This window comes from Callospermophilus lateralis, chromosome 5, assembly GCF_048772815.1.
Source record: "Callospermophilus lateralis isolate mCalLat2 chromosome 5, mCalLat2.hap1, whole genome shotgun sequence".
In the NCBI taxonomy this organism is placed as follows: domain Eukaryota; kingdom Metazoa; phylum Chordata; class Mammalia; order Rodentia; family Sciuridae; genus Callospermophilus; species Callospermophilus lateralis.
Window position 1 is genome coordinate 35,881,933 of NC_135309.1, and position 25,545 is coordinate 35,907,477.

The 25,545-nt window shown below is 37.6% G+C and overlaps 1 protein-coding gene and 1 pseudogene across 1 annotated transcript; one reads left to right on the forward strand and one right to left on the reverse strand.

Annotated features, from left to right (window-relative positions):
* Nucleotides 1-1,686: 1,686 nt before the first annotated feature.
* On the reverse strand, nucleotides 1,687-25,146 carry Zcchc10 (zinc finger CCHC-type containing 10). The gene is made up of 4 exons (XM_076855775.1): nucleotides 25,092-25,146; nucleotides 5,053-5,211; nucleotides 3,370-3,423; nucleotides 1,687-2,650 (listed from the first exon to the last, which is right to left on the reverse strand). The coding sequence occupies exons 1-4, from the start codon at nucleotides 25,130-25,132 to the stop codon at nucleotides 2,386-2,388; spliced, it is 519 nt and encodes a 172-aa protein (XP_076711890.1). The 5' UTR covers nucleotides 25,133-25,146; the 3' UTR covers nucleotides 1,687-2,385.
* Nucleotides 10,784-11,454, forward strand: LOC143399055 (ubiquitin-conjugating enzyme E2 E1 pseudogene; annotated as a pseudogene).
* Nucleotides 25,147-25,545: the final 399 nt, after the last annotated feature.

Consider the following 25,545-nt stretch of genomic DNA (forward strand, 5'->3'; position numbering starts at 1 on the left):
GCTGTTTTTGTTACTATTGCTTTGTAGTACAGTTTGAACTCTGGTATCGCTATACCTCCAGATTCACACTTCCTGCTTAGAATTGCTTTTGCTATTCTGGGTCTTTTGTTTTTCCATACGAATTTCATGATTGCTTTATCTATTTCTACAAGAAATGCCTTTGGGATTTTGATTGGCATCGCATTAAACCTGTAGAGAACTTTGGGTAATATCGCCATTTTGATGATGTTAGTTCTGCCTATCCATGAACAGGGTACATTTTTCCATCTTCTAAGATCTTCTTCTCTCTCTCTCTTTAGGGTTCTGTAGTTTTCATTGTATAAATCTTTCACCTCTTTTGATAGGTTGATTCCCAAGTATCTTATTTTCTTTGAGGATATTGTGAATGGAGTGGTTTTCCTCATTTCCATTTCAGAAGTTTTGTTGCTGATATACAGGAATGCCTTTGATTTATGCGTGTTGATTTTATATCCTGCTCTTCTAAGTTCTTTAGCTTGCAAAAATTGCCCTTGCAGAGACAACGAACAGTATTAGTATGTTTGAAGAGTGATTTATTAAATCTACCTGTGAAGTGATACATTCTCGGTGAAGCCTTCTGAAATATTTTTTAAAGTAAAGTTTATTTACAAATGAAAGCAGATGGTTCTACAAAATTTACAGGTAATTACAGACTTTCTAAACTCAAAACATACATATATTTAAACATGTAAAGAGAAGCTCATTTTCTTCAAAAGTAGCTTTCTACCACTTTCTCATTGAATTTTTTTTTAAAAAGTTTTGAAAACCTATATTTAAACCAAATCAAGATTTTTCAATAAATGAGACCTTTTCCCAAAAAAGTTGAGAAGACATCACAGAATGTGATGTTAAACCAATCTCACCACAATGAATTATTTACTTTTTTTTTTTTTGGTGGTGCTGGGTATTGAACCCATGGCCCTGTACATGTGAGGCAAGCACTCTACCAACTGAGCTATATCCCTAGCCTGGTATTTTACTTTTAAGGAACATTGTACAGTATTTCCTTTTTAACCTTCATTTTAGATTTAACTGTGTATATGATATGTAAACACAACATTAATCTTCATTATTCAGTAGTAGACTGTCATATATACCAAATACCATATAAATTGTCATACCATAATTACAAAAATGGCAAAAGGCAACCTTCTTTTTTAAAAAAATATTTTTTTAGTTGTCAATACATCTTTATTTTTTATGTATTTATATGTGGTACTGAGAATCAAACCCAGTGCCTCACACATTAGATAAGCACTCTACCAATGACCCACAACACAGAAAGGCATTCTTAAAGGCAACCAACTCTGTCCTGATTTTTGGAAAATCATCACTCTTCTTCCTACTTTCCCCAACTTTGAACTGTACCTTTTATAGTATTTTTACTATATAAAGATATTTATAGCACTTTTACTTTGTTGCTTTCTTTTTAGATGCTCTGAATTTTTTTGAAAGGCACCAAAATTAGACTCCTTAGTTTCAGATTTTTTGTCCCTTTTTAGAATGATTTTCCTCAGAAAGGGTAACTAAGAATTTAAGGAAACAGAAGGAATTGAATGATATAAAACAGCAACTTGAAACTTGCGGCATTTAAAAGGTATAAATATATTTATAGCTCCCATGAACTTATCAGGACAAAAAGTCAAAATAACTTCCTGAAGATAAACATAAAAATAGAGTACATTTATTAACAGTAGGAAAACTCCTAAGGTTATAGTAACAATGTATTAAATTTTACATAGTAACACAGTCGAAAGCATTAGAAATTCTTTGCCAGATATTCCAAGCATTATCCTGAAAACCTGCCTGACATATACCATTAACATATAACAAAGCATGGCATTTATTTTTACAGGAAGAAAAAATAAGTTCCATCACAAAAACATATTTACTAGATTTCAGCTTTGATTAAAGTCTACAGATATATTTTAAGGATTAAAAAAGAAAAACAAGATTCATCTCTAAAATAAAAGTCAAATATATGTGCATAAATATATATGTGTATATGTTAATAATCTTTGTTTTTACAATGTAAAACACTTAGAAACTTTTTTTTTTTTTTTTGGTGGGGGTGGGGGTGGGAGTGGGGGGGTATCCGGGATTTAATCCAGGGGTCTTTAACTACTGAGTCATATCTCTATCCCTGTTTATTTTTTATTTTGAGACTGGGTCTTGCTAAATTGCTTAGGGTCTCATTTAATTGCTGAGGCTGGCTTTGAACCTGCAATCCTCCTGCCTCAGCCTCTGTAGCCACTGAGATTTTTGAACTCTAGAAAGTTTGACCAGTTAACCTACTTGGCTTTAACATTATCTCTTCTGAGATCACATTGATATTTCTGGTCCATGAGTCCAATATGGATAGAGCCATTATTTTTTTTTCTTCTTTGGTGGCTCATCTTCAGAGCTGCTATCTGTGCTGGTGCTGCTACTACTGGAAGAGCTGGAGTCTGAGTCTGAATCAGAGGAGGAGGAAGAGGTTGTGGAGGAAGCTGAAGATGAAGAACTAGAGGAGCTCTCATCGGTGTCACTGTCCTCTGAGGAAGATGAGGTAGATGTTTCTTCACTCTCTGATGAAGAATCACTGGCTGAACTGTCACTGCTATTGCTACTGGAACTAGTTACACTCTTCGACCTATTAGACAATGAACAGTATATACATGGGAAGCTGATATATAATAGAATGTTTAGAAGCAATTTCATATAGCAATATGGATGCACATTGTTATGCTTTGCCAGAATGCTATCTCTAGGTTTGATGCTTTGGGAATTGCCTAACTGTTTTAAGTCACAACTGCACCCTTTACGGATCTTTTTTACTTCAGTAATTTAAACTCTTGGTGGGGTTCCCAATCAGCCTATCTACTCTTATTATGCTTCAGAGTGAATAATACTCGAATAAAGCTTCAGTTTAACAATTAGATCTATTTAAATCTCATATAGAATAATAAATATTTTTATATTCTTTGTTTTTTTGATGGTGCTGGGGAGGAAACGCAGGGTCTTACACATACTAGGTAGTGCTCTACCACTAAATTACATCCCCAGCCTCATACTCTTCATTTTAACTACTTCAGACCAGATAGGGCTGGCCAACAATTTCCTATTCATCTAGAATTTCCTATTTTAAACCAAAAGAAGACATTTACTACTTCCAGGTGTAAGAATTCTAGAAAGACACAAAAAAAGGAGAAATGGAGGCAACAAATTCCAAATAGGTTAGTATTACCATTATTGAATGGCAAACAACAGAATTCAGAATCAAATCTTATATCTGTTATTTCAAAATCACCATTCTCATCCCACCAACTAGCATGACATATATCTAGTTAATACTTCCAAAGCCACAAATACCTTTTTTTCTTGGTCTTTTTTTCTACATTGGTCTCTCCAGTGCTGATAGACATGCTGATAGAGAAAAAAAAAAAAAAAGTCCTGTTAATATATACACAGTTTAAACAAACCCTTCTGCCATTCCCCAAAGCTGTTCTACATCATAGAAACACTTGCTTTATAACATATACTCAGAGTACAGTATTCCTTGTTATAACCAAGTAGAAAGTTTCCTATTTTAGGCTATCTATGATATACAATCCACTTAATCAAAAAGAAATGTGGAACAGAAGAACCAATAAGCACAATTTTTTTTTTTTGTTGTTTTTACCAGGAATTGAACCCAGGGGCACTATGTCAATGAGTTACATTTCCACCCCTTTTAATTTTTTTATTTTGAGACAGGGTCTCACTAAATTGCTTAGTGCCTAAGTTGCTGAGACTAGCCTTGAACCTGCAATCAGTTTGGGATTACAGGTGCTTGCCACTGTGCCTGCTTAACAGGCATGTTCTTGTTTCTGAAAAGGTACACATGAATATTGATGATATAAAAGTTCGTTATTTATGGGCTGGAGTTGTAGCTCAATGGTAGAACAACTGCATAGCACCTGTGAGGCACTGGGTTTAATCCTCAGCACCAGAAAAAATAAATACATAAAATAAAGGTATTACGTCCATCTACAACTAAAAAGAAAATTAAAAAAAAAAAAAAGAAGAAGAAGAAGAAGTTGTTGTTTATCCCTGCATGACCCTGGAAGAAATTTCACCTGTGCAGAGTAGAAGACTGCTTCTGTGGAAGTCCAGATGTTTACTATACTATTATGTAGCTAATAGTGCTTATAAAGATGCTGCTTCTAATCTGCAACACTAATTAAACCCAACACTTTCCTACTTCAGCTTATTTAATAAACAAATACTCATAGAAATTTTAAAATGTCTTTTGTCAAAGAACATAAAAGACTAAATAATTTTCCAGTTCCCCTCCTATTCAGTTCTTATAGGAAGCAATCACTATAATCATTCACTTATATTTTCAAAAATAATTCTATTATTCTTTTTTTTAACATAAATTGTTAAATATCTATTCAGATCATGTACCTTATAATATTCTGTTGCCATTTCATTGATAGTTGAGGCAATAGAGCAATGATTAAGAGCGTAGACTCTAGGGACAGACTGGTTGGTTGAACAATGAACTTTTCTACTAGTTGCACAAAACGAAACAAGTTACTGTCCTCACTGTGTCTCACTTTCTTCACATGTAAAGTGAGGATTAAAATAGTATCTACCTTAATATTATAGATTTGAGGCTTAAATAAGCTAATACTTGTAGAGTTTAGTATAGTGCCTAGTACATAGTAAGCATTCACTACACATTTGCTATTATATAATTTTTGGGAGGAGTGGGGACTAGAGATTGAACTCAGGGACACTCGACTACTGAGCCACATCCCCAGCCCTATTTTGTATTTTATTTAGAGACAGGGTCTCACTGCTTATTGCCTCGCTTTTGCTGAGGCTGGCTTTGAACTTGTGATCCTCCTGCCTCAACCACTGGAGCTGCTGGGATTACAAGCATGCGCCACTGCGCCCAGACATTATTACATAATTAAAATCTGGAAAACCACCACAAAACATTTAGTCTCTTAATAAAATCTAAAAGTACTTATAAAATATTCCTTTGTATACCACATGTAAACCCACCTTTGTTGTAATAATAATTTTTCTTTTTCTTTTAAAGCTTTCTTTAGTTCTGCTGTTCTTGAAGGCCTATGAAGGTATTTTCTTTTTCCTGTGCATTCATAAGTCCAATGTCCAAATTCCAAGCATTTCTGACATCTAACATGTTGCTTATTTGCTTCACTAAAGAGAAAAAAAAAACATTATGAAGTCAAACAACAATAAGTGCTGGCGAGGATGCGGGGGGAAAAAGGTATAGTCATACATTACTGGTGGAACTGCAAATTGGTGCAGCCAATTTGGAAAGCAGTATGGAGATTCCTTGGAAAGCTGGGAATGGAACCACCATTTGACCCAGCTATTCCCCTTCTCGGACTATACCCAAAAGACCTAAGAAGAGCATACTACAGGGACACAGCCACATCAATGTTTATAGCAGCACAATTCACAATAGCTAGAATGTGGAACCAACCTAGATGCCCTTCAATAGATGAATAGATTAAAAAAAAATACACAATGGAATATTACTCAGCACTAAAAAATAATAAAATCATGGCATTTGCAGGCAAATGGATGGCATTAGAGCATATTATGCTACATGAAGTTAGCCAATCCCTAAAAAACAAATGCCGAATGTCTTCTCTGATATAAGGGAGGTGACTCAAAATGGGATAGGGAGGAAGAGCATGAGAAGAAGACTACCACTAAATAGGGAAGAGAGGTGGGAGGGAAAGGGAGGGAGAAGGGGAATTGCACGGAAGATGGAAGGAGACCCTCATCGTTATACAGAATACATGTATGACGATGTCAGGGAAAGAAAAAAAAAAAGAAATGTGTCACATTAGATTGGATAGAGAGAAAGGATGGGAGAGGAGGGGAGGAGTAGGGAGGATAGGAAGGGCAGCAGAATAGAATAGACAATATGATTGATGTATGTACATTCCATGTAGGTATTATATATCAAAATGCATTTTATTGTCATGTATGACTAAAAAATAAATTAATTAATTAAAAAAAAAGAGAGAGAGAGAGAAAACAAGCCTTAAGTTTTTTCCTTGTGTACTTTCTTCCCTGAAAAGCATAAATAATATAAAGTGTAAAATGATGTTTATTTGGGGGCTCGGGCTGTAGCTTAGTGGTAGAGTTCTTGCCTAGCACGTGTGAAGCATTGGATTCAATCCCCAGCACCACATAAAAATAAATACTAAAATAAAGTATCCATCTACAACTAAAAATGTTTTTAAAAATGATGTTTATTTTTATAACAAAGGGCATATAAGGCAATATAGTATGTAATTCAAAGTACATACAATGGAATTGAATAGAATTAAGTTCAAATCTTGGCTCTTCAGTTCTATTCCAGTAAAGACAGACTAGGTAATTCTGACAAACTGTCTTAGCTCAGAACTAGAAATGATAGCCAAATCATTTTTAGTTAATTTATTTATTTATTATTTATTTATAAAATATCTTTATTTTTATTTGTTTATTTTTATGTGGTGCTGGGGACCGCTTGCGAGGCAAGTGTTCTACCACTGAGCTGCAACCCCATTCCTATTATTTTTTATTCTAATTTGTTATATATGATAGCAGAATGCACTACAAAATACATATTATACATATGGAACACAATTTTTCATGTCTCTGGTTGTACACAAATTAGAGTCACACCATTTGTGTCTTCATACATGTACTTAGGGTAATGATGTCCATCTCATTCCACTGTCTTTCCTACCCCATGCCTCCTCCCTTCCCCTCCTTCCCCTTTACTTTATCTAGAGTTTGTCTAATCCTCCATGCTCCCCAAACCAATCCCATTATGAATCAGCACCTTTATGTCAGAGAAAACATTCAGCATTTGGTTTTTTAGGATTGGCTAACTTCACTTAGCATTATCTTCTCCAGCTCCATTCATTTACATGCAAATGCCATGATTTTATTCTCTTTTAATGCTGAATAGTATTCCATTGTGTATATATACCACATTTTCTTTATTCATTCATCAACTGAAGGGATTTCTAGCTATTGTGAATTGTGCTGCTATAAACATTGATGTGGCTGTGTCCCTGTAGTATGCTGTTTTTAAGTCCTTTGTATATACACTGAGGAGTGGGATAGCTGGGCAAAAGGTGGTTCTACTCCCAGTTTTCCAAGGAATCTCCATACCACTTTCCATATTGGCTGCACTATTTTGCAGTCCCACCAGCAATGTATGAGTGTATCTTTTTCCCACATCCTCACCAACACTTAATGTTGTTTCTACTCTTTTAGCTGCCATTCTGACTGGAGTGAGTAGTTTTGATTTGCATTTCTCTAATTGCTAGAGATGTTAAACATTTTTTCATATATTTGTTGATTGATTGTATATCCTCTTCTGAAACATGTCTGTTCAATTCCTTGGCCCATTCATTGATTAGGTTATTTTTTTTTTTTTTTTGATGTTAAGATTTTTGAGTTCTTTACATATCCTAGACATGAGTGCTCTATCTGATGTGTGGTAAAAATTTGCTCCCCAAATGTAGGCTCTCTATTCACCTCACTGATTGTTTCTTTTGCTGAGAAGAATCTTTTTAGTTTGAATCCATCCCATTTATTGATTTTTGATTTTAATTCTTGTGCTGTAGGAGTCGTATTATGGAAGTCGGGGCCTAATCCAACATGATGGATATTTGGGCCTACTTTTTCTTCTAATAGGCTCAGTATCTCTGGTTTAATTCCTAGGTCCTTGATCCACTTTGAGTTGAGTTTTGTACATGGTGAGAGATAGGGGTTTAATTTCATTCAAAACATTTTTAACAGTCTACTTGAGGAATCAGAGAATTTAACAAGGGGATAAGAATAACCAAGATATGGAAGAAGATTGAAATCCAAAGTCAAAGCTTATGTTGGAGATGTTTGCCAAACTCAAGAGGGTACATATCACTTGTCTCAAGTTAGGGAGATAAACTCTGGGTGCAGAGTTGATTCTGAAGCACCATGTTCTAAGAATAAACCAAACCTTATACGGACTGTAGCACAGCTGCAAGTCATCTGTAAAACTGAAAAAAATCCAAATCCCTAAAATCAGACCAAAATATAGCAAGGAGAAAAAAATAGGTGAAAGAAATGAAAAACAAGAAACAAAATTGTCATTCCTTACTGTTGAGAGCCACAGCCGAAGGGGCCCCAGCAAACTTTCAGACTGCCAGTGGCCCCAGCAACATCTAGCTGATTGGCTCCTCTGCAGTGATGCTCATTGGGTCAGACCACGGAGCTGCTCATTGGGGGACTTTTTTGGCTCCGTCCATGCGACCCAGCCAATCAGCCTCAAGAGCAGGAGGATTGTGGGAGGTGGAGAGGCTTGTGGGAAGCCGGTGGTGGCAGTTGGGCTGAGGGTTTTTCCTGAGGAGCTGTTTTGTTTGGCGTGTGTGGTTGTAAAAATAAAGTTCGTTTCTTTTGACAAGTGGCTCCTGAAAAGAATAGAAAAGAAAAGCCCAGGAACTCTGCCAGTTGGCACATTGACATTGTGGGCGTTGGTATCTGGTTTGCTTAGTCCAAAGCCTTCAGTTCAGACAAAGATAGAGGAAGAAAGCTTAGAGCAGAAAAAGCCATCAGGGGGAAAGTTACAAAAGGAAACTGCTACTAACAACTTTCTATCACCAGAGGGCGTAAGTGTCCAACCAACAGCGCCACCTCTACAGGAGACTGCTACTAACGCCTTTCTATCACCAGAGGACGTAAATGTCCAACAAACAAGGCCACCTCCATATGCTGGGAGGCCCCCAACCCCCGCAGTTGATAGTTGGGATCCTGAGACAGGATCTCAAGTATTAACATGCCCTGTATTTGAGGTAGGAGGGCAGCGAATTCACCATGCTTTAAATTTCAAAATAGTGAAGCAGCTAAAAGAGGCTATAACAACCTATGGTCCTCAAGCACCCTTCACTGTAAGCTTGGTCGAATCCATTAACAACTTGAACATGACGCCAGCAGATTGGGCTAATATATGTAAAGCTGTGCTAAATGGAGGACAATACCTGTTATGGAAGGTTGCCAATGAGGAATTTTGCAAGGAGACGGCTAGGTGAAATGCAGTCTGGCTGGGCACAATTCAGGAGCCACTTGTCAAAAGAAAAGAACTTTATTTTTAGAACCACACACGCCAAACAAAACAGCTCCTCAGGAAAAACCCTCAGAGCCCAACTGCCACCACCGGCTTCCCACAAGCCTTTCTCACAACCACAAGCCTCTCCACCTCCCACAATCCTCCTGCTCTTGAGGGCGATTGGCTGGGTCGCGTGGGCGGAACCAAAAAGTCCCCCAATGAGCAGCTCCGTGGTCTGAAAGGGCAGAGAAACAGCCCAATGAGCATCACCGCAGAGGAGCCAATCAGCTAGATGTTGCTGGGGCCGCTGTGAGCCAATCATCAGCTGGCAGTCTGAAAGTTTGCTGGGGCCCCTTCAGCTGTGGCTCTCAACACTTACTGATGATGTATTATAAGATACATGGCAAATCCAAAAGAATCTGTAGACAAAATATTCTGAAATACTTAGAAGTAATGAGCAACTTCAGCAAGTCTTTTAGATCAGGATCTGACTATTAAGAGTCAGATGGTGAGCTGAGACTGTAGCTTAGTGGCAGAGCACCTGTCTAGCAAGTGTGAGGCACTGGGATCGATGGTTTGTGGAACCCTGTATTAGATAAAATAAGGTCAATATATAAAAATCTATTAATGGAGTGTCTATTTAACAAAATGAAGTTAAAAATGAAAAATTTGAATGTGACATTTATAATTTTCTTAAAATAACTAAATACCAGTCAGGTGTGATGGCACATGCCTGTAATCCCAGCAATCTGGGAGGGTGAGGCAAGAGGATTACAAATTTGATGCTAGCCTCATCAATTTAGCAAGGCCCCTAATAACTTGGTACGACCCAATCTCAAAATAAATAATAAAAAAGGGGATGTAAACTGGGCACAGTGGCACATGCCTGTAATCCCAGCAGCACCTGAGGCTGAGACAGATAGCAGTTCAAAGCCAGCCTCAGCAACAGCAAGGCACTAAGCAACTCAGTGAGACCCTAAATACAATAAAATAAAATAGAAAAATAGGGCTGGGATGCGGCTCAGTGGTCAAGTGCCGGAGTTCAGTCCTTAGTACCAAAAAAAAAAAAAAAAAAGGAGATGTAGCTTAATGATGAAGTGAAGTGCCCCTGGATTCAATCCCCAGAACAAACAAAAACAATAATAAAAACTTACCAATGAAAGAAGAGATGTACAAGACTCCCATGTATAAAACAAACATTACTGAGAGAAATTTAACATTTAAATAAGTGATTAAATGGAAGGATATCTAATGTTCAAGACTGAATATTCAATATTGTAAAAAATGTGAATTCTTCCAAAATTGATTTACACATTCAAAGCAATGCCAGTCAAAATCTCAACAATTTTCTCTGAGGATGTAGATCAAGCTTATTCTAAAATGTGCACAGTAATTGAAAATGACAAGAATAGCTAAAATCCCCTTGTGAAAGAACAAGTAGAAAAGTGTTTTTTGCCTTATTACAATCCTATAAGAATATGAGGGGCTGGGATTGTGGCTCAGCTGTAGAACGCTTGCCTTGCACGTGGGAGGTCCTGGATATGATCCTCAGCACCACATAAAAAAAAGGAAATATAAGCATAAGAAGAAAGTATAGCATAAGAAAAAATGACAGCAGCAGCAGCCGAGGCGGCGGCACGGAGGAGCCAGACACAAAGAGAGAGGCCGTTTGCGGGGTGGGGTGGGGGGTTCGCTATGTCGGATGACGATTGGAGGGCCAGCACCAGCTCCTCCTCATCTTCGTCCTCCACCAGCAAACCGAGAAAGAAACAAACACCCCCAAGAAGAAGGAGAGTAAAGTCAGCATGAGCAAAAACTCCAAGCTCCTTTCCACCAGCGCCAAGAGGATTCAGAAGGAACTGGCAGACATCACTTTAGACCCTCCACCTAACTGCAGTGCTGGTCCCAAAGGTGATAACATCTATGAATGGAGATCAACCATTCTAGGGCCTCCAGGATCTGTGTAGGAAGGTGGTGTATTTTTCCTCAATATCACTTTTACACCAGAATATCCCTTCAAGCCTCCAAAGGTTACATTTCGAACAAGAATCTATCACTGTAATATTAATAGTCAAGGAGTTATTTGCTTGGATATATTGAAAGATAAATGGAGTCCAGCACTAACTATTTCTAAAGTTCTCCTTTCTATCTGCTCACTTCTTATAGACTGTAATCCTGCTGACCCTTTGGTGGGAAGTATTGCCACTCAGTATATGACCAACAGAGCAGAACATGACAGAATGGCCAGACAGTGGACCAAGAGATACGCTACATAAATTGGGTTTTCACAATTCTTACATTATTTGTCTGTCACAGAAGAAGAGCTGCTTATGATTTTCAAGGGGTGGGGGAGGGTGGGAGCTGGTAAAGAGTAGGGTATTTCTATAACAGAAATTATTCAGTCTTATTTCCTAAGATTTTGTTGTAACTTAAGGTATCTTGCTACAGTAGACAAAATTGGTAATAGCATCTTTTAAAACTGTCATTAGTTCTGCAATATTAGCTGAAATGTGGTACAGAAAAGAATGTACATTTAGACATTTGGGTTCAATTGCTTATAGTCTAATTTTAAAACAGCTTAATTTTGTACAGGTTACACATATGGCCATTTATGTAAAAGTCCTAAGACTCTACATACTTTTTGTTTAAAAAAAAAAAAAATTGGAATTTTTTTCCCTTCTTAAAAGGGAACATTGCTATTTAACAGTTTTTAGACATTGTCATCTCATATATATAAGACACCATGTAGGAAATCAGTAGTTAATGTATTTTATTTTATATGCAAATCTACTTTAAAGGTTTAAATCAGGACTTGTGAAAACCTGTAGTGAAATATCTTAAGCTGTTAAGGTGTGAAATAGGAGTCACTCAGTGGATTGGTTATATGTTGTAGACTTCTTGTCTGCATTTGTTACTGTGCTAATAAACAATATTAAACAAACAAAAAAAAAAAAAAAAGAAAAAATGACAGATTTTAGTTAGCAACTCAGGAGGCTAAGACAAGAAAACTGTAAGTTCAAGGCCAACTGCAGCAATTTAGCATGACCCTAAGCAATTTAGCAAGACCCTGTCTCAAAATTAAAAAAAAAAAAAAAAAAAAAAAAAAGTAGGTTGGAGATGTAGCTCAATGGTAGCGTGTCCCTGATTTCAATCCCCAGTACCACAAGTAAATGAATATACAAATAATAAAATTTCTATTAGTTAAAATATATTATGAAAAGAATAAAAATGGAGTCTAAAAAGGAGATTATTGCAACATATATAAATATGCCCTCACTTCCAGATTATACAAAGAACTGTCATGAATTAATAAGAAAATTATGTATAACAGAAAAATAAGATTAAGTAGAAAATGGAAAGACAGTACAAAAAAGAGACTGGAAAGCACAAATGAACAATAAACATGAAAAAGTGCTCATTCATGATCAAAAAGCATATTAAAGCTTAATAAAACACCACTGGAAAGACTAAAATTAAAAACCAGCAATAGAAAATATTAGCAAAGATATACAGGAAGAGGAATACTCGTCTATTGTTGATGAAGAATACAAACTGGTACAACCATTTCACACACATACACACAAAAAAACACATTTACTTCAGTTGAAAAGATGCGTACTTTATGGCTCAGTAATTCCCCTCATAGGTATTTATTCAATAGAGATCCATGCACAACTATACCAGGAAATATTTGTAAGAACATTGCATTTCCTAGGATGGGGCTGTAGCTCAGTGGTAGAGTGCTTGCCTAGCATGTGTGAGGCACTGGGTTCAATCCTCAGTATCACAATAAATAAATAAATAAATAAATAAATAAGCAAAAAAGCAAATAAATAAATAAATAAATAAATGTATTGTACCTATCTACAACTAAAAAAATTTATTTAAAGACATATTGCATATAAAAGAGAATAAAATCATGGCATTCGCAGGTAAATGTATGGCATTGGAGAAGATAATGCTAAGGGAAGTTAGCCAATCCCAAAAGGACAAATGCCAAATGTTTTCTCTGATACAAGGAGGCTGACTCATAGTGGGGTAGGGAGGGGGAACATGGGAGAAATAGATGAATTCTAGATAGGGCAGAGGGGTGGGAGGGAAAGGGAAGGGGCAGGGGATTAGCAAGGATGGTGCAATATGATAGACATCATTATCCAAAGTACATGTATGAAGACAAGAATTGAGTGTCAACATACTTTATATACAACCAGAGATATGAAAAATTGTGCTCTATATGTGAAATAAGGATTGTAATGCATTCTGCTGTCATTTATTTACTTTTTTTAATCAATAATAAATAAATAAATAAATATTGCATTTCCTGGCTGGGAGTATAGCTCAGTGGTAGTTTAGTGTGCAGAAGGTTTGATCCTCAGCACCATAAAAAAATAAAACCACAAATAAAAAGAATATTGTTCTTCCTCTATGTAGCTTTTAAAATATTGAAACAATCACAAACTCCAAGACAAATTGTAAATAAGTTTAAATAGCTATTCTTCCTGCACCAATTGTGAGTAGCCAACCTAATTCCTCATCCACCCAAAATATTTTATTGCATATATTCTATAAACTAGGACATTCTTCTACATAAAAATATAATGATTAAAATCAAATTAATGTTGATACATTCCTACTATTTTTTAAAAATATTTTTAGTTATCGCTGGACTTTTATTTTATTTGCTTATTTATATGTGGTACGAGGAATTGAACCCTATGCCTCACACATATGAGGCAAGAGCTCTACCGCTGAGCCACAACTCCAGCCCCTCCTACTTTTTTTTTTTTTTTTTTTAAATGGTGCTGGGATTGAACCCAGGGCCTTGTGCATGGGAGGCAAGCACTCTACCAACTAAGCTATATCCCCAGTCCTTATTCCCATTATTTAATCTTAAGACCTCATTTAAGTTTCATCAAATGTCCTAATAACATCCTTTATTGATACACTCAGTTCAGCACCAATCTTGCCCTTGTCACATCACTTTAGTACCCCACTTGACACTTTTAGATTACAGGCCAGTTATTTTGCAGAATATGCTTCAATTTGAGTTAGAAGATTTACTTCCAAGCTCACTCATGTAGCAGTTAGCAGGAGGCTTCAGTTTCTTGCCATATTGTTCACTCCATAGAACAATTCACAACATTACCTTCCCCAGAGTGACTAACTAAGACAACTCAAGAAGTCAGTCTTAGACAGGCGCACTGGCACATGCCTGTAATCCTAACTACTTGGGAGGCTAAGGCAGAAGGCAAGTTCAAGACCAGCCTGGAAAATTTATCAAGATCCTGTCTCAAAATGTAAAAAAAATTGACTCAGTGGTCAAGTGTCTCAGGATAAATCCTCAGTACCAAAAGAAGAAAAAAGTCTTTTATAACTTCATCTGGGAAGTGATCATCACTTTTGTTCTATTCTATTGGTCGCACAGACCAACCCTATCATAATGGGTGGGGATTACATAAAAGTATACCAGAAGGAAGAGATCACTGAGGTTCATCTTGGATGCTGACTACCATATCTGATAACCCTACATGGTGAGATTTAGCCAAGAATCCGTGGCAGGAATATATCAAAAGTGATGCTGTGTACTTCTCACTGCTATCCTACCAAGTGACACAGGATTCCAATTTGTGTCCTTTTACAATTGTGGTAGTTTAAAATAAGTCCATAAGTTTTTCCATACTACTCATTTCAAGAAGCGGAGCCTAATTTCCTTTTCCTAGAATATAGCTGAGACTTTGTCTATTTGCTTCAAACTATAGAAATAAAGCAGAGCGATGGACTGTAACTTTGAAGATTAGGTCAAGTAGTTACCATATCATGAAGATACTCAAGCAACCTTTGAAAGGTCCATGTGGCAAGGAATTAAGGCATCCTGAACCATCTTGGGAGCAGAATTCCAATTCTGGATACCTGCAGGCCCTGGCAACATCTTGACCACAATCACATGGTAGATCTTGAGTCAGAACTACTCAGCTAAGATACTTTTGAATACCTGACCATTAAAAATGTAAGTTAATATTTATTGTTAAAAGCCACTAAATTCTATAATTTGTTATAGCAATTGATAACTAATATAGTACTCATATTGTGAATGTATATAAACATCCTGCTCTTCATTAAAATATTATTTATCAATATGAATTAATTCTTTTCTAATCCAACTTCTCTCTCTCTCTTATGGTACTGGGGATTGAACCCAGAATCTTACTAGGCAAGTATTCTACTATAAGCTATATCACCAGCCCACCATCATTTATTTGGCAAATATTTCCTAGATTCTATGGCCTGATATGGCTCCTTCTTTCTTTCAGTACTTCATTGCTTTCTGGTACAATAAAATATCTCAGGCCCATCTTGCATTTTTATTGCCCAGCCTGAAATCAGCCATTTCTATAAGGAGTCCTGATGATACTCTGAAATCTGAAACATTTTGAACATTGATGGGAAGCCACAAATGGAAAAGTCCATACATGACTTAATGTAAAGGCTAGTTTAAAAAAAAAAAAGTGCATTAAAATTACCTTCAAACTATGTGTATAAGCTATCTATTAAACATAAATGAATTTTGAATTTAGACTTTGGTCCCATCCCTAAGATATTTCATTATGTATATGCAAATATTACAAAATCAAAAAAGAAAAAAACCCAAAATGCAAAACACTCCTGATCCCAAGCATTTCAGATAAAAGATACTCGACTTGTACAACTAGCTTTCTACAACTTATGTGTGTATGTATATATATATATATATGTGTGTGTGTGTGTGTGTGTGTGTGTGTGTGTGTGTGTGTGTATATATATATATATATATATATATATATAAATAAATAAATAAATAAAATAAAAGGAGCAGCCCCTCATAGAGTCACATAGTCAGGAAGGGTGAACTAGACAGGACACCCAGTAATTGTTTCAACTCTCAAACTTAATATGTGCAGAATGAAAAGAATAGAATGCTAGCTCAAGAAAGTTTGAGAGAAGGGTATGTAACAAAGCCTTTATCTGTTCTGAAAGTATGTGAGTCACATGGCTCAGGTGACTGTTTTCTGACACACCAAAAGATTTTCCAGGTAAGACTGTTATACTGTACATAGGTATATTGGAGGAACTCTGTCAGACAGAGGTATGAAAATGCTGTTTTGATTTTTAAAACAGGAAACAGGTGGATTCCACAAATGAGACCAGTGAACTTGACTGATATCTGTTTCAGGCAAAATTCTGGCTGGATTTATTAAATCCATTCAGAAAGACAAGTCATGATCATGGAGGTATCCAATCTAATACCCCTTTGTATTTTTAATAAGACATCTTAGAAAGCTTCTCACAATATTCCTCGAAAACATCACGGAACAATTAGGTAGACCAGCTGACAGTGCTGTTTATGGGTTGAAGTTAATACAGAGATCCAGCGATGACCCCACATAGTCTGGTCCTGAGTTTAGACTTGTTCAATATTTTTATAAGTAATTTGGATGAGGATACAACTGTGCATGTTCATCAAGCTGCAGTTGACCCAAAGCTGATGGTGATAGCTAACATGATGAATGAATGAAAGAAACAGGGTCCGAAAGATCTAAACAAGCTGGAACTCTGTGCTGGATCTAACAATAAAATTTAACAAAGATAAAGTCTGACATTTTTTTTTTATTATTAGTTGTTCAAAACATTACATAGTTCTTGACATATCATATTTCATACATTTGTTCAAGTGGGTTATGAACTCTCATTTTTACCTGTATACAGATTAAAGTCTGACATTTAAGACCAATAAGTCAACACAAGACAGAGGAGAGGGCTGGGGTTGTGGCTCAGTGGTAGAATGCTCGCCTAATATATGTGAGGCATTGGGTTTGATTCTCAACACCACACATTAATTAATTAATTAAAGGTCTATTGACAACTTAAAAAGAAAAAAGATGGGAAGCTTGACTTGACAGCAATTCAAGTGGAAAACACTCAAATTTTTAACTGACAAATCATAACTTGGGACAAAAACAAGGAAGTTAGAAGAAATCAATGATTAGCTTCATAAACATCTGTTTCCTTTCAGCTTAACATAAACCTGTTTTTTTGTTTTTTTGTTTTTTTTTTTTTTTTTAATGGTACTGGGGATTTGGGCTGGGGTTGTGGCTCAGTAGTAGAGCACTTGCCTAGCATGCGTGAGACACTGGGTTCGATTCTCAGCACTGCATATAAATAAATAAAATAAAGGTCCATTGACAACTAAAAAATATTTTTAAAAAAATGGTACTGGGGATTGATCCCAGGAGCATTCTACCACTGAATTACATCTCCACCCATTTTTTTTTTTTTTTTTTTAGAGAGAGTGAGAGAGGGGGAGAGAGAGAGAGAGAGAGAGAGAGAGAGAGAGAATTTTTAATATTTATTTTTTAGTTTTCGGCAGACACAACATCTTTGTTTGTATGTGGTGCTGAGGATCGAACCTGGGCCGCACGCATGCCAGGCAAGCGCGCTACCGCTTGAGCCACATCCCCAGCCCCCCATTTTTATTTTGAGATGGGATTATGCTAAATTGCCCAGGGTAGGCTTAAACTTGCCATCTACTGCCTCAACTTCCCAGTTGCTGGGACTGTTTATTGTTAAAAGCCACTAAATTCTATAATTTCTGCTACCATGCCGGGTGCAACATAATCTTTTTGATAGAAATGAAAAACATAATTGGCCACTGTAGGAAGTGAGTACATCATTACTGCAGGTCTTTTTTTTTTTTTTTTTAAGTTTTAAGTGGACACAATATCTTTATTTTACATTTATGGAGTGCTGAGAATCGAATTCAGTGCCTCGCGCATGCTAGGTGAGCACTCTACCACTGAGCCCAACCCCTGCCCTGGAGGTCTTTTTTTTCTGGAGACATGATCTTACTGTTGTTCATTGTCCAGGCTGGTCTCCAATTCTTGGACTTAAGCAATCCTCCTGCTTCACTCATTAAGCACCTGGGACCACAGGTGCATACCAATACTCCCAGATGTTACTGGGTTTTTTGGTTGTTGTTAAGCCAAATTAGATGAATCCTTTGGAGAGAACAGTGAAATTCAGAAGAGGGTTTGGTAAAAGAAATTACCCTAAATAGTACCAGGATTCCACAATCCACTTACATAGGGGAGGTGTAACTGCAATTAATTAATTAATTTATTTATTTATATTTATTTTTTTAGTATTAGGTGGACACAATATCTTTTTATTTATTTATTTTTTTTAATATTTATTTTTTAATTCTCGGTGGACACAACATCTTTGTATGTGGTGCTGAGGATCGAACCCGGGCCGCACGCATGCCAGGCGAGCACGCTACCGCTTGAGCCACATCCCCAGCCCCACAATATCTTTTTATTACATCTGTAATCTCAGTGACTCAGGAGGCTAAGGCAGGAGTATTTCAAGTTTGAGGTCAACTCCAGCAACTTAAGGAGGCCCCAAGCAACTTAGGCAATACTTTTTTTCCTTCAGTTGTAGATGGACCTTTATTTTTTATTTATTTATATGCAATGCTGAGAATCAAACCCAGTGCCTCACCCATGTGAGGCAAGTATTCTGCCACTGAGTCATAACCCAAGCCCCAGACTCTGTCTTAAAATAAAAAATAAAAGGGCCTGGGGATGTGGCTTAGTAGTTAAGTACCCCTGATTTCAATTCCCAGTAACCCCACCAAAAAATTAATTAAAAGGTAAAAATAATTTAATTCCAATTGATTTTAAGCATGCTTATTAAATCACTGATAGATCTGCTCAGGGTTCATAATTACCCTCCTATAGCAGGCACATTGGCCCACATCTATAATCCTAGGGACTCAGAAGACTGAAGCAGGAGTCTCACAAATTCAAGGTTAGCCTCAGCAATTTTAGGCCCTAAGCAACTTAGGGAGACCCTGTTGCAAAATAAAATATATCAAGGGTTGAGGATAAAATGCCCCTGGGTCCCTGGACCAAAAAAAGGCTCTTTTTTCTCTTTCATTTTTTCCTCTGTCCTGTATAGTCCAACTATTCTAAAAGAATGACAACAATCAGATATGTAATCCCTGCAACTCAGGAGACTGAGGCAGGAGGACAACAAATTCAAGGCAAGTCTGGGCAACTTAGAAAGATTAAATTATTTTTACCTCAATTAAAAAATGGTTGGGGATGTAGCTCAGAGGTACTGTGTTTGCGTAGCATGTGTAAGCCCCTGGGCTGGATGCCTAGTACTGCCAAAAACAAAACAAAACAAAACAAAACAAAAAATGCAACAGTCCTTTCTCATTCTTGTAACTAACTTCTTCTTCTTAATATTTTTTAGTTGACAATAGACCTTTATTTTATTTATTTATATGCAGTGCTCAGAATCAAACCCAGTGCTTTACACAATGCAAGTCCTCTGCCACTGAGCTACAACTCCAGCCCCTAATAACTAACTTCTAACTTAAAAAGTTTTTGAACTTTTCATCATGAAAGAAATAAATACTGGGGCTGGGGTTGTGGCACAGTGGTAGAGCACTCACCCAGCATGTGCAAGGCTCTGGGTTCGATCCTCAGTACCACATAACATTGTGTCTTGCTATTGAGGGCCTCACTAAATTGCTTTAGTGAGGCCCTAAGCAACTCAGTAAGACCCTGTCTCTAAATAAAATATTTTTAAAAAGAACTGGGGATGTGGCTCAGTGGTTAATCACCCTCGGGTTTAATCCCTGGTACCACATAAAGATAATATATAAATATATATATAAAAAAGCAATAAATATTTATTTTAATTTAATTTTTTTTAGTTGTAGATGGACACAATACCTTTATTTGATTTATCTAGTTTTATGTGGTGCTGAAGATCAAACCCAGTGCTTCACACATGCTAGGCAAACATTCTACCACTGAGTTGCAACCCCAGCCCCAATAAATACTTCTTATTTATAAACTTTTTTTTTTTTTCTCTTTTTGGAATTAGGGATTGGACCCAGGGGTGCTTTATCACTGAGCTACAGCCTCAGTCCTTTTTATCTTATTTAAGTTTTGAGGCAGGGTCTTGCTATTGAGGGCCTCACTAAATTGCTGAGGCTGGCCTTGAACTTTCGATTCTCCTGTTTCAACCTCCCAAATTTTTAGGATTATAGGCATATACTACACCATGCCCAGCAAAATTAAATCTTCTTGATAAATATAAAATGAAAAGTAAAGGCTTTCCAGATGTGGTAACACATGCTTGAATCCCAGAGGCTTGTTGGCTGAGGCAGAAGGACTGCCAATTCAAAGCCAGTCTCATCAACTTAGCAAGACCCTAAGAAACTTAGAGAGACCGTGTCTCAAAATAAAACATATTAAAAAAGGGCTGAGGATGTGGCTCAGTGGTTAAGTGCCCCTGGGTGCCATCCCTGGTACTAAAAAATGAAGACAAAAATTACAAAACAACCACAACAAAAAGCTGGGTGCCATGGTGCACACCTGTAATCTAAGGGGCTCAGAAGGCTGAAGCAGGAGGATCAAATTCAAAGTCAGCTTCAACAATTTAGTGAGGCCCTAAGCAACTCAGTAAGAACCTGTCTCTAAATAAAATATTTTTAAAAAGAACTGGGGATGTGGCTCAGTGGTTAAGCACCCTCGGGTTTAATCCCTGGTACCAAAAACAAAAAACAAGGCTTTCCTCTTACTTCCCCCAAATATGTCCCTAAAACTCTTCTAGACTCCTCCAGTCTTTAAAGACCTCCTTATCTGAATCCCTAAATACACAGCAACCATTATAGAGTTTATTATACTCTATATGTTTTTTTTCCAACAATACCAAAAGCTCCTAAGGGTCAGATTTATTTCTTACTTCTGTGTAGTTCATGTATGAAAAATATGCACACTATAGAAACAGCACATTTGTTTAACTTTCTAATACTTCTGAAACAAGAAATATCACTTAGACTAAAAATCTTATTTCCATTTCATACTCACAGGGAACATTTGGTTGACATTTCAGCGTTCACTGACCTGTAACCTATCACCCAGCTCATCAATGGTTACGGGCACCCACTCAATTGTGCTGGAAGGAAAATAAGATCTCTATAATGCTAAGTGAAGTTAGCCAATCTTAAAAAGACAAATGCCAAATGTTTTCTCTGATATAAGGAGGCTGATTCATAGTGGGGTAGGGAAGGGGAGCATGGGAGGAACAGATGAACTCTAGATAGGGCAGAGGGGTGGGAGGGGAAGACAGGGGGCAGGGGGTTAGCAATGATGGTGGAATATGATGGACATCAATATCCAAAGTACATGTATGAAGACATGAATTAATTGAACATACTTTATATACAGAGATGAAAAATTGTGCTCTATATGTGTAATAAGAATTGTAATGCATTCCACTGTCATGTATTTAAAAAATTAAATCAATTTAAAAAAAAAGAAAGAAAAGAAGATCTCTAAAACAATCATGGTTTCCATAAACCTGTAGTCAGGGTTGGGCGTATAATCCAATTTAGACCAATGAAGTGTAATCAACTTGAAGTGGATCTAAAGGACCCTAGACACTGCAGGCAACCTTAAACAAAAATAAGCAGCTTATTCAAGTCTGGAGCCAACACTCAAAAGGGCAAGAGTGACATTAGACCAGAGACCCTGTGCCTTCTAGAAAAAATCATAGGCCCAAATCTCCATCATGTCAGCTTAGGAAAGGAATTTCTCAACAAGACTCCTAAAGCACAAGAAGTAAAATTAAGAATCAATATATGGGATGGTATCAAACAAAAAAGCTTCTTCACAGCAAAAGAAACAAACAGTATCGGAAAAAAAGAGCCTACAGAATGAGAGAAAATCTTTACCACTTCCATCTCAGATAGAGCATTAATATCCAGGATACATAAAGAACTCAAATAACTTTACAACAACAAAACAAATACCACAATCAACAAATGGACAAATAACTCAAAAGGCACTTTATAGAAGAAACACAAGTGGTCAACAAATAATATGAAAAAATGTTCAACATCTCTAACAACGAAATGCAAATTAAAACTATACTGGAGTTACATCTCATTCCAGTCAGAATGGCAGTCATCAAGAATACAGGCAACAATAAATGTTGGGGAGGATGTAGGGGGAAAGGTACAATCATACATGGGTGGTGGGGCTGCAAATTAGTGTAATCACTTTGGAAAGCAGTATGGAGATTCTTTAGAAAACCTGGAATGGAACCGCCATTTGACCCAATTATCCCACTCTTCAGTATATACCCAAAGGACTTAAAATTAGCATACTACAGTGATATAGCCACTTCAAAGTTTTATAGCAACTCAATTCACAATAGCTAAGCTATGGAACCAACCCAGGCGCCCATCAACAGATGAACAGATAAAGAAAATGTGGTATATAGACACAATGGAATATTACTCAGCCATAAAGAATAAAATTATGGGACTGGGGTTTTAGCTCAGCGGTAGAGCACTTGCCTTGCATGCGTGAGGCATTGGGTTCGATCCTCAGCACCACATAAAAATAAATAAATAAAATAAAGATATGTGTCCATCTACAACTAAAAAAATATTTTAAAAAAAGAATAAAATTATGGAACTTGCTGGTAAATGGATGAAACTAGAGACTATCAAATTAAGTGAAATAAGCTAATCCCCCAAAACCAAACGCTGAATATTCTCCCTAATATGTGGATGCTAACACAATAAAGGAGAGAAGAACAGAAATTCATTGGATTAGACAAAGGGGAATGGAGAGAAGGAGGGAGCGGGAATAAGAAAGGCAGTAGAATGAATCCGACATAACTTTCCTATATTCATATATGAATACACAACCAGTGAAACTCCACATCATCTTCCACTACAAGAATGGCATCCTAATTATTATAAGTTATACTTCATATATGTATAACATGTCAAAATACACTCTACTGTCATGTATATCTATCTTTTTTTTCCCCTCCCTTTGGTGCTAGGGATCGAACCCAGGGCCCTGTGCATGCAAGGCAAGCACTCACCAACTGAGCTATATCCCCAGTCACTGTTATGTATACCAAAAAAGAACAACAATAAAAAAGAAAAAAGTCTGAGGGGGAAAGGGATGGGATCCTAGTACTAGAATTTAGCACTCCTACTAAAGTATTTCATCTTACCATTCCTTTTTTTAAATATTTATTTTTAGGTTGACACAATGTCTTTATATTTATGTGATGCTGAGGATCAAACCCAGTGCCTCATTCATACTAGGCGAGCACTCTACCACTGAGCCACAATCCCAGCCCTTACCATTCTTGATCTCATAACTGTCTGACTTTAGAACTGGGAATGTAGCTCCGGGACACAATGTTCCAATGCACCAAACCCTGGGTTCAATCCCCAGTACCACCCAAACAAACAAAACACCAAAGAACCATCTGAATGCAAAGCCCTCTTCCAAGCCATGCATGAGCACCTACAGTTCTAGTTTTTGGGAGGCTGAGCTGGGGTCATCCCTTGAGTCCAAGAATCTGAGACCAGCCTGGACAACATAGTAAGAGATTGCCTCAAAAAAACAAAGGAACAGCTGGGTGCAGTGGTGCTCTCCTATAATCCCAGCAGCATGGGAGGCTGAAGACTGGAGAGTTCAAAGGCAGCCTCAGCAAAAACTAAGCTAAGCAACTCAGTGAGACCCTGTCTCTAAATACAAAACAAAAAATACTGCTGTGGATGTGGCTCAGTGGTCCGGTGCCTGCCCTTGGTTTCAATCCTTGGTACCCAAAAACCAAACCAAACCAAAACAACAACAAAAAAACCAAAGCCTTCTTTCTCCAAGCTTACTACTCTTGTCTCCCCATGTCTTTATCCTTGCGCCCAAGGAAATCTTCTCACCAGACCTAAGATGGAGTTTAGAGAGAAGAAAAAGAGTAGGGTTTTTTCAAAAAAAAAAAAAAAAAAAAGAGAAATATATTCATAATTACATATATATTTACACACGCATATGCTAGAAAGTGTCTACATTACCAACATGCAAACAGTGATGGCATAAAATACTGCAAGAACAAAAATGTGGCAGATGTTTTGAGTGTTCAGGATGGTAGAAAAAGAGGAACCTGAGATGATCCCCATATTATCTGTCCTTTGCAAATCTGTTGTGCCACTCTCTCTAGATCGTTAGGCACACTGCCATCTTTCAGTTCTTAAAATCTTCTTTCAGGCCTCAAAGCAATTATGTCACTCTCAGGCTCTGCTTTCTCCAAATCCCCTTGTTATTGGCTCCTTTCTCGCCCTTTCAATATCTCTTCAAATGCTACCTCCTCAAAGATGCCTTTCAACCACCCAACCTACGGTGGGCCTTTCCCTTTTTTCATCACATCTTATTTCCTTCAAAGCTCTTATCACCAGTTGTATAAACTGAAATTGTATTTGTTTATAAACAGATTCCACCACTAGAATGTAAGCTACCTGAAGGCTGTACATCTCTTTTTCTTTATACTCAAACTCTGGCATACAGGGGTAGACAATACATAAATTTTTATTGAAGGGGAGAATGAATGACAGAAAGCGGGAAGATAGCTTGGGTAAAGAGTTGGCGTTGTAGGATGGCTGTTTCTAGGAAAGGCAACTGAAAAGAGGCAGGAAAAGCCAGCTGGGCTGGAGGTTGCATAAGAAGCTTAAGTTTACGTCGTCCGGAGCGAAGGGGTAGGACCAGGGCTTTCAGGCTTCTTCTGGCCACGCGTGGAGTAAGTAGAGGGGTCTAAGCCACCAAATGATCAATTCTGGGCGTTTTCTAAGGTAAAACCAAAGGCGCCAGCTTACTGCAGCTTTGTCGCGTCCCCGGACCTTACGCGACCGTCTTCTGCGAAAAAACTCGCCAATGGTCACTAAACTTATCCCTCGGCCGAGTCCCTCAGGGGCAAGGAACATGTTTGAGACACAGCCATCTTCCGCCAGTCCCTACAGGGGACCCAACGCCGGCACTACATCCCGGCGCCCTCTCACTGGCCAGGCGACGCGCGTCTCCCCGCCCACACCCCGCGTGGAGTCCCGAATCGGCTGTTCACTTACGCTTGTCTCCGCGCTATCAGCCGGTGCATGGGAGTCGCCATCTTAGGGCGGCCGACCTGCCGCGCGGGGCTTTGGGAAACTCCTCGGAGGGGGCGGGGACTTTGAACCCCGGCGGCCGCAGGCGTGGGCGTGGCCAGGTGGGCTGGGAGCTTCCGGGGCAGCATCTTGTCAGAGGTAGTGTCACGGGTGGGCTGGAGAGCGGTATCTGCTGCGTGGTCGCATCTGTCAGGTTCCAATAGAGTTTTAAAGGTGACTTCAAGGAAGAACATTCTCTGTGGATAAAGGAAAGAATAGTCTCCATTGAGGGAAATAAAAAGACGAATGACGCTGAACTGTTAAGCGATGGGGATACCAGAAGTAGTCTGGAGAACAAAATAAGAATGTTGAAGATATAAACCATCAACCGAAAGAATGGCTTTAGCAAACTATAAAGTACAAGAATATGTTAATTATT

Excerpts from the sequence above, each read along its gene's own strand:
- Zcchc10 (XM_076855775.1), bottom strand. The coding sequence starts at position 25,132 with ATGGCGACTCCCATGCACCGGCTGATAGCGCGGAGACAAGC. Across the intron at positions 5,212-25,091 it reads CTGATAGCGCGGAGACAAGC|TGAAGCAAATAAGCAACATG; the intron begins GTAAGTGAACAG and ends TTTTCTCTTTAG. Across the intron at positions 2,651-3,369 it reads AAAAAGACCAAGAAAAAAAG|GTCGAAGAGTGTAACTAGTT; the intron begins GTATTTGTGGCT and ends ATTGTCTAATAG.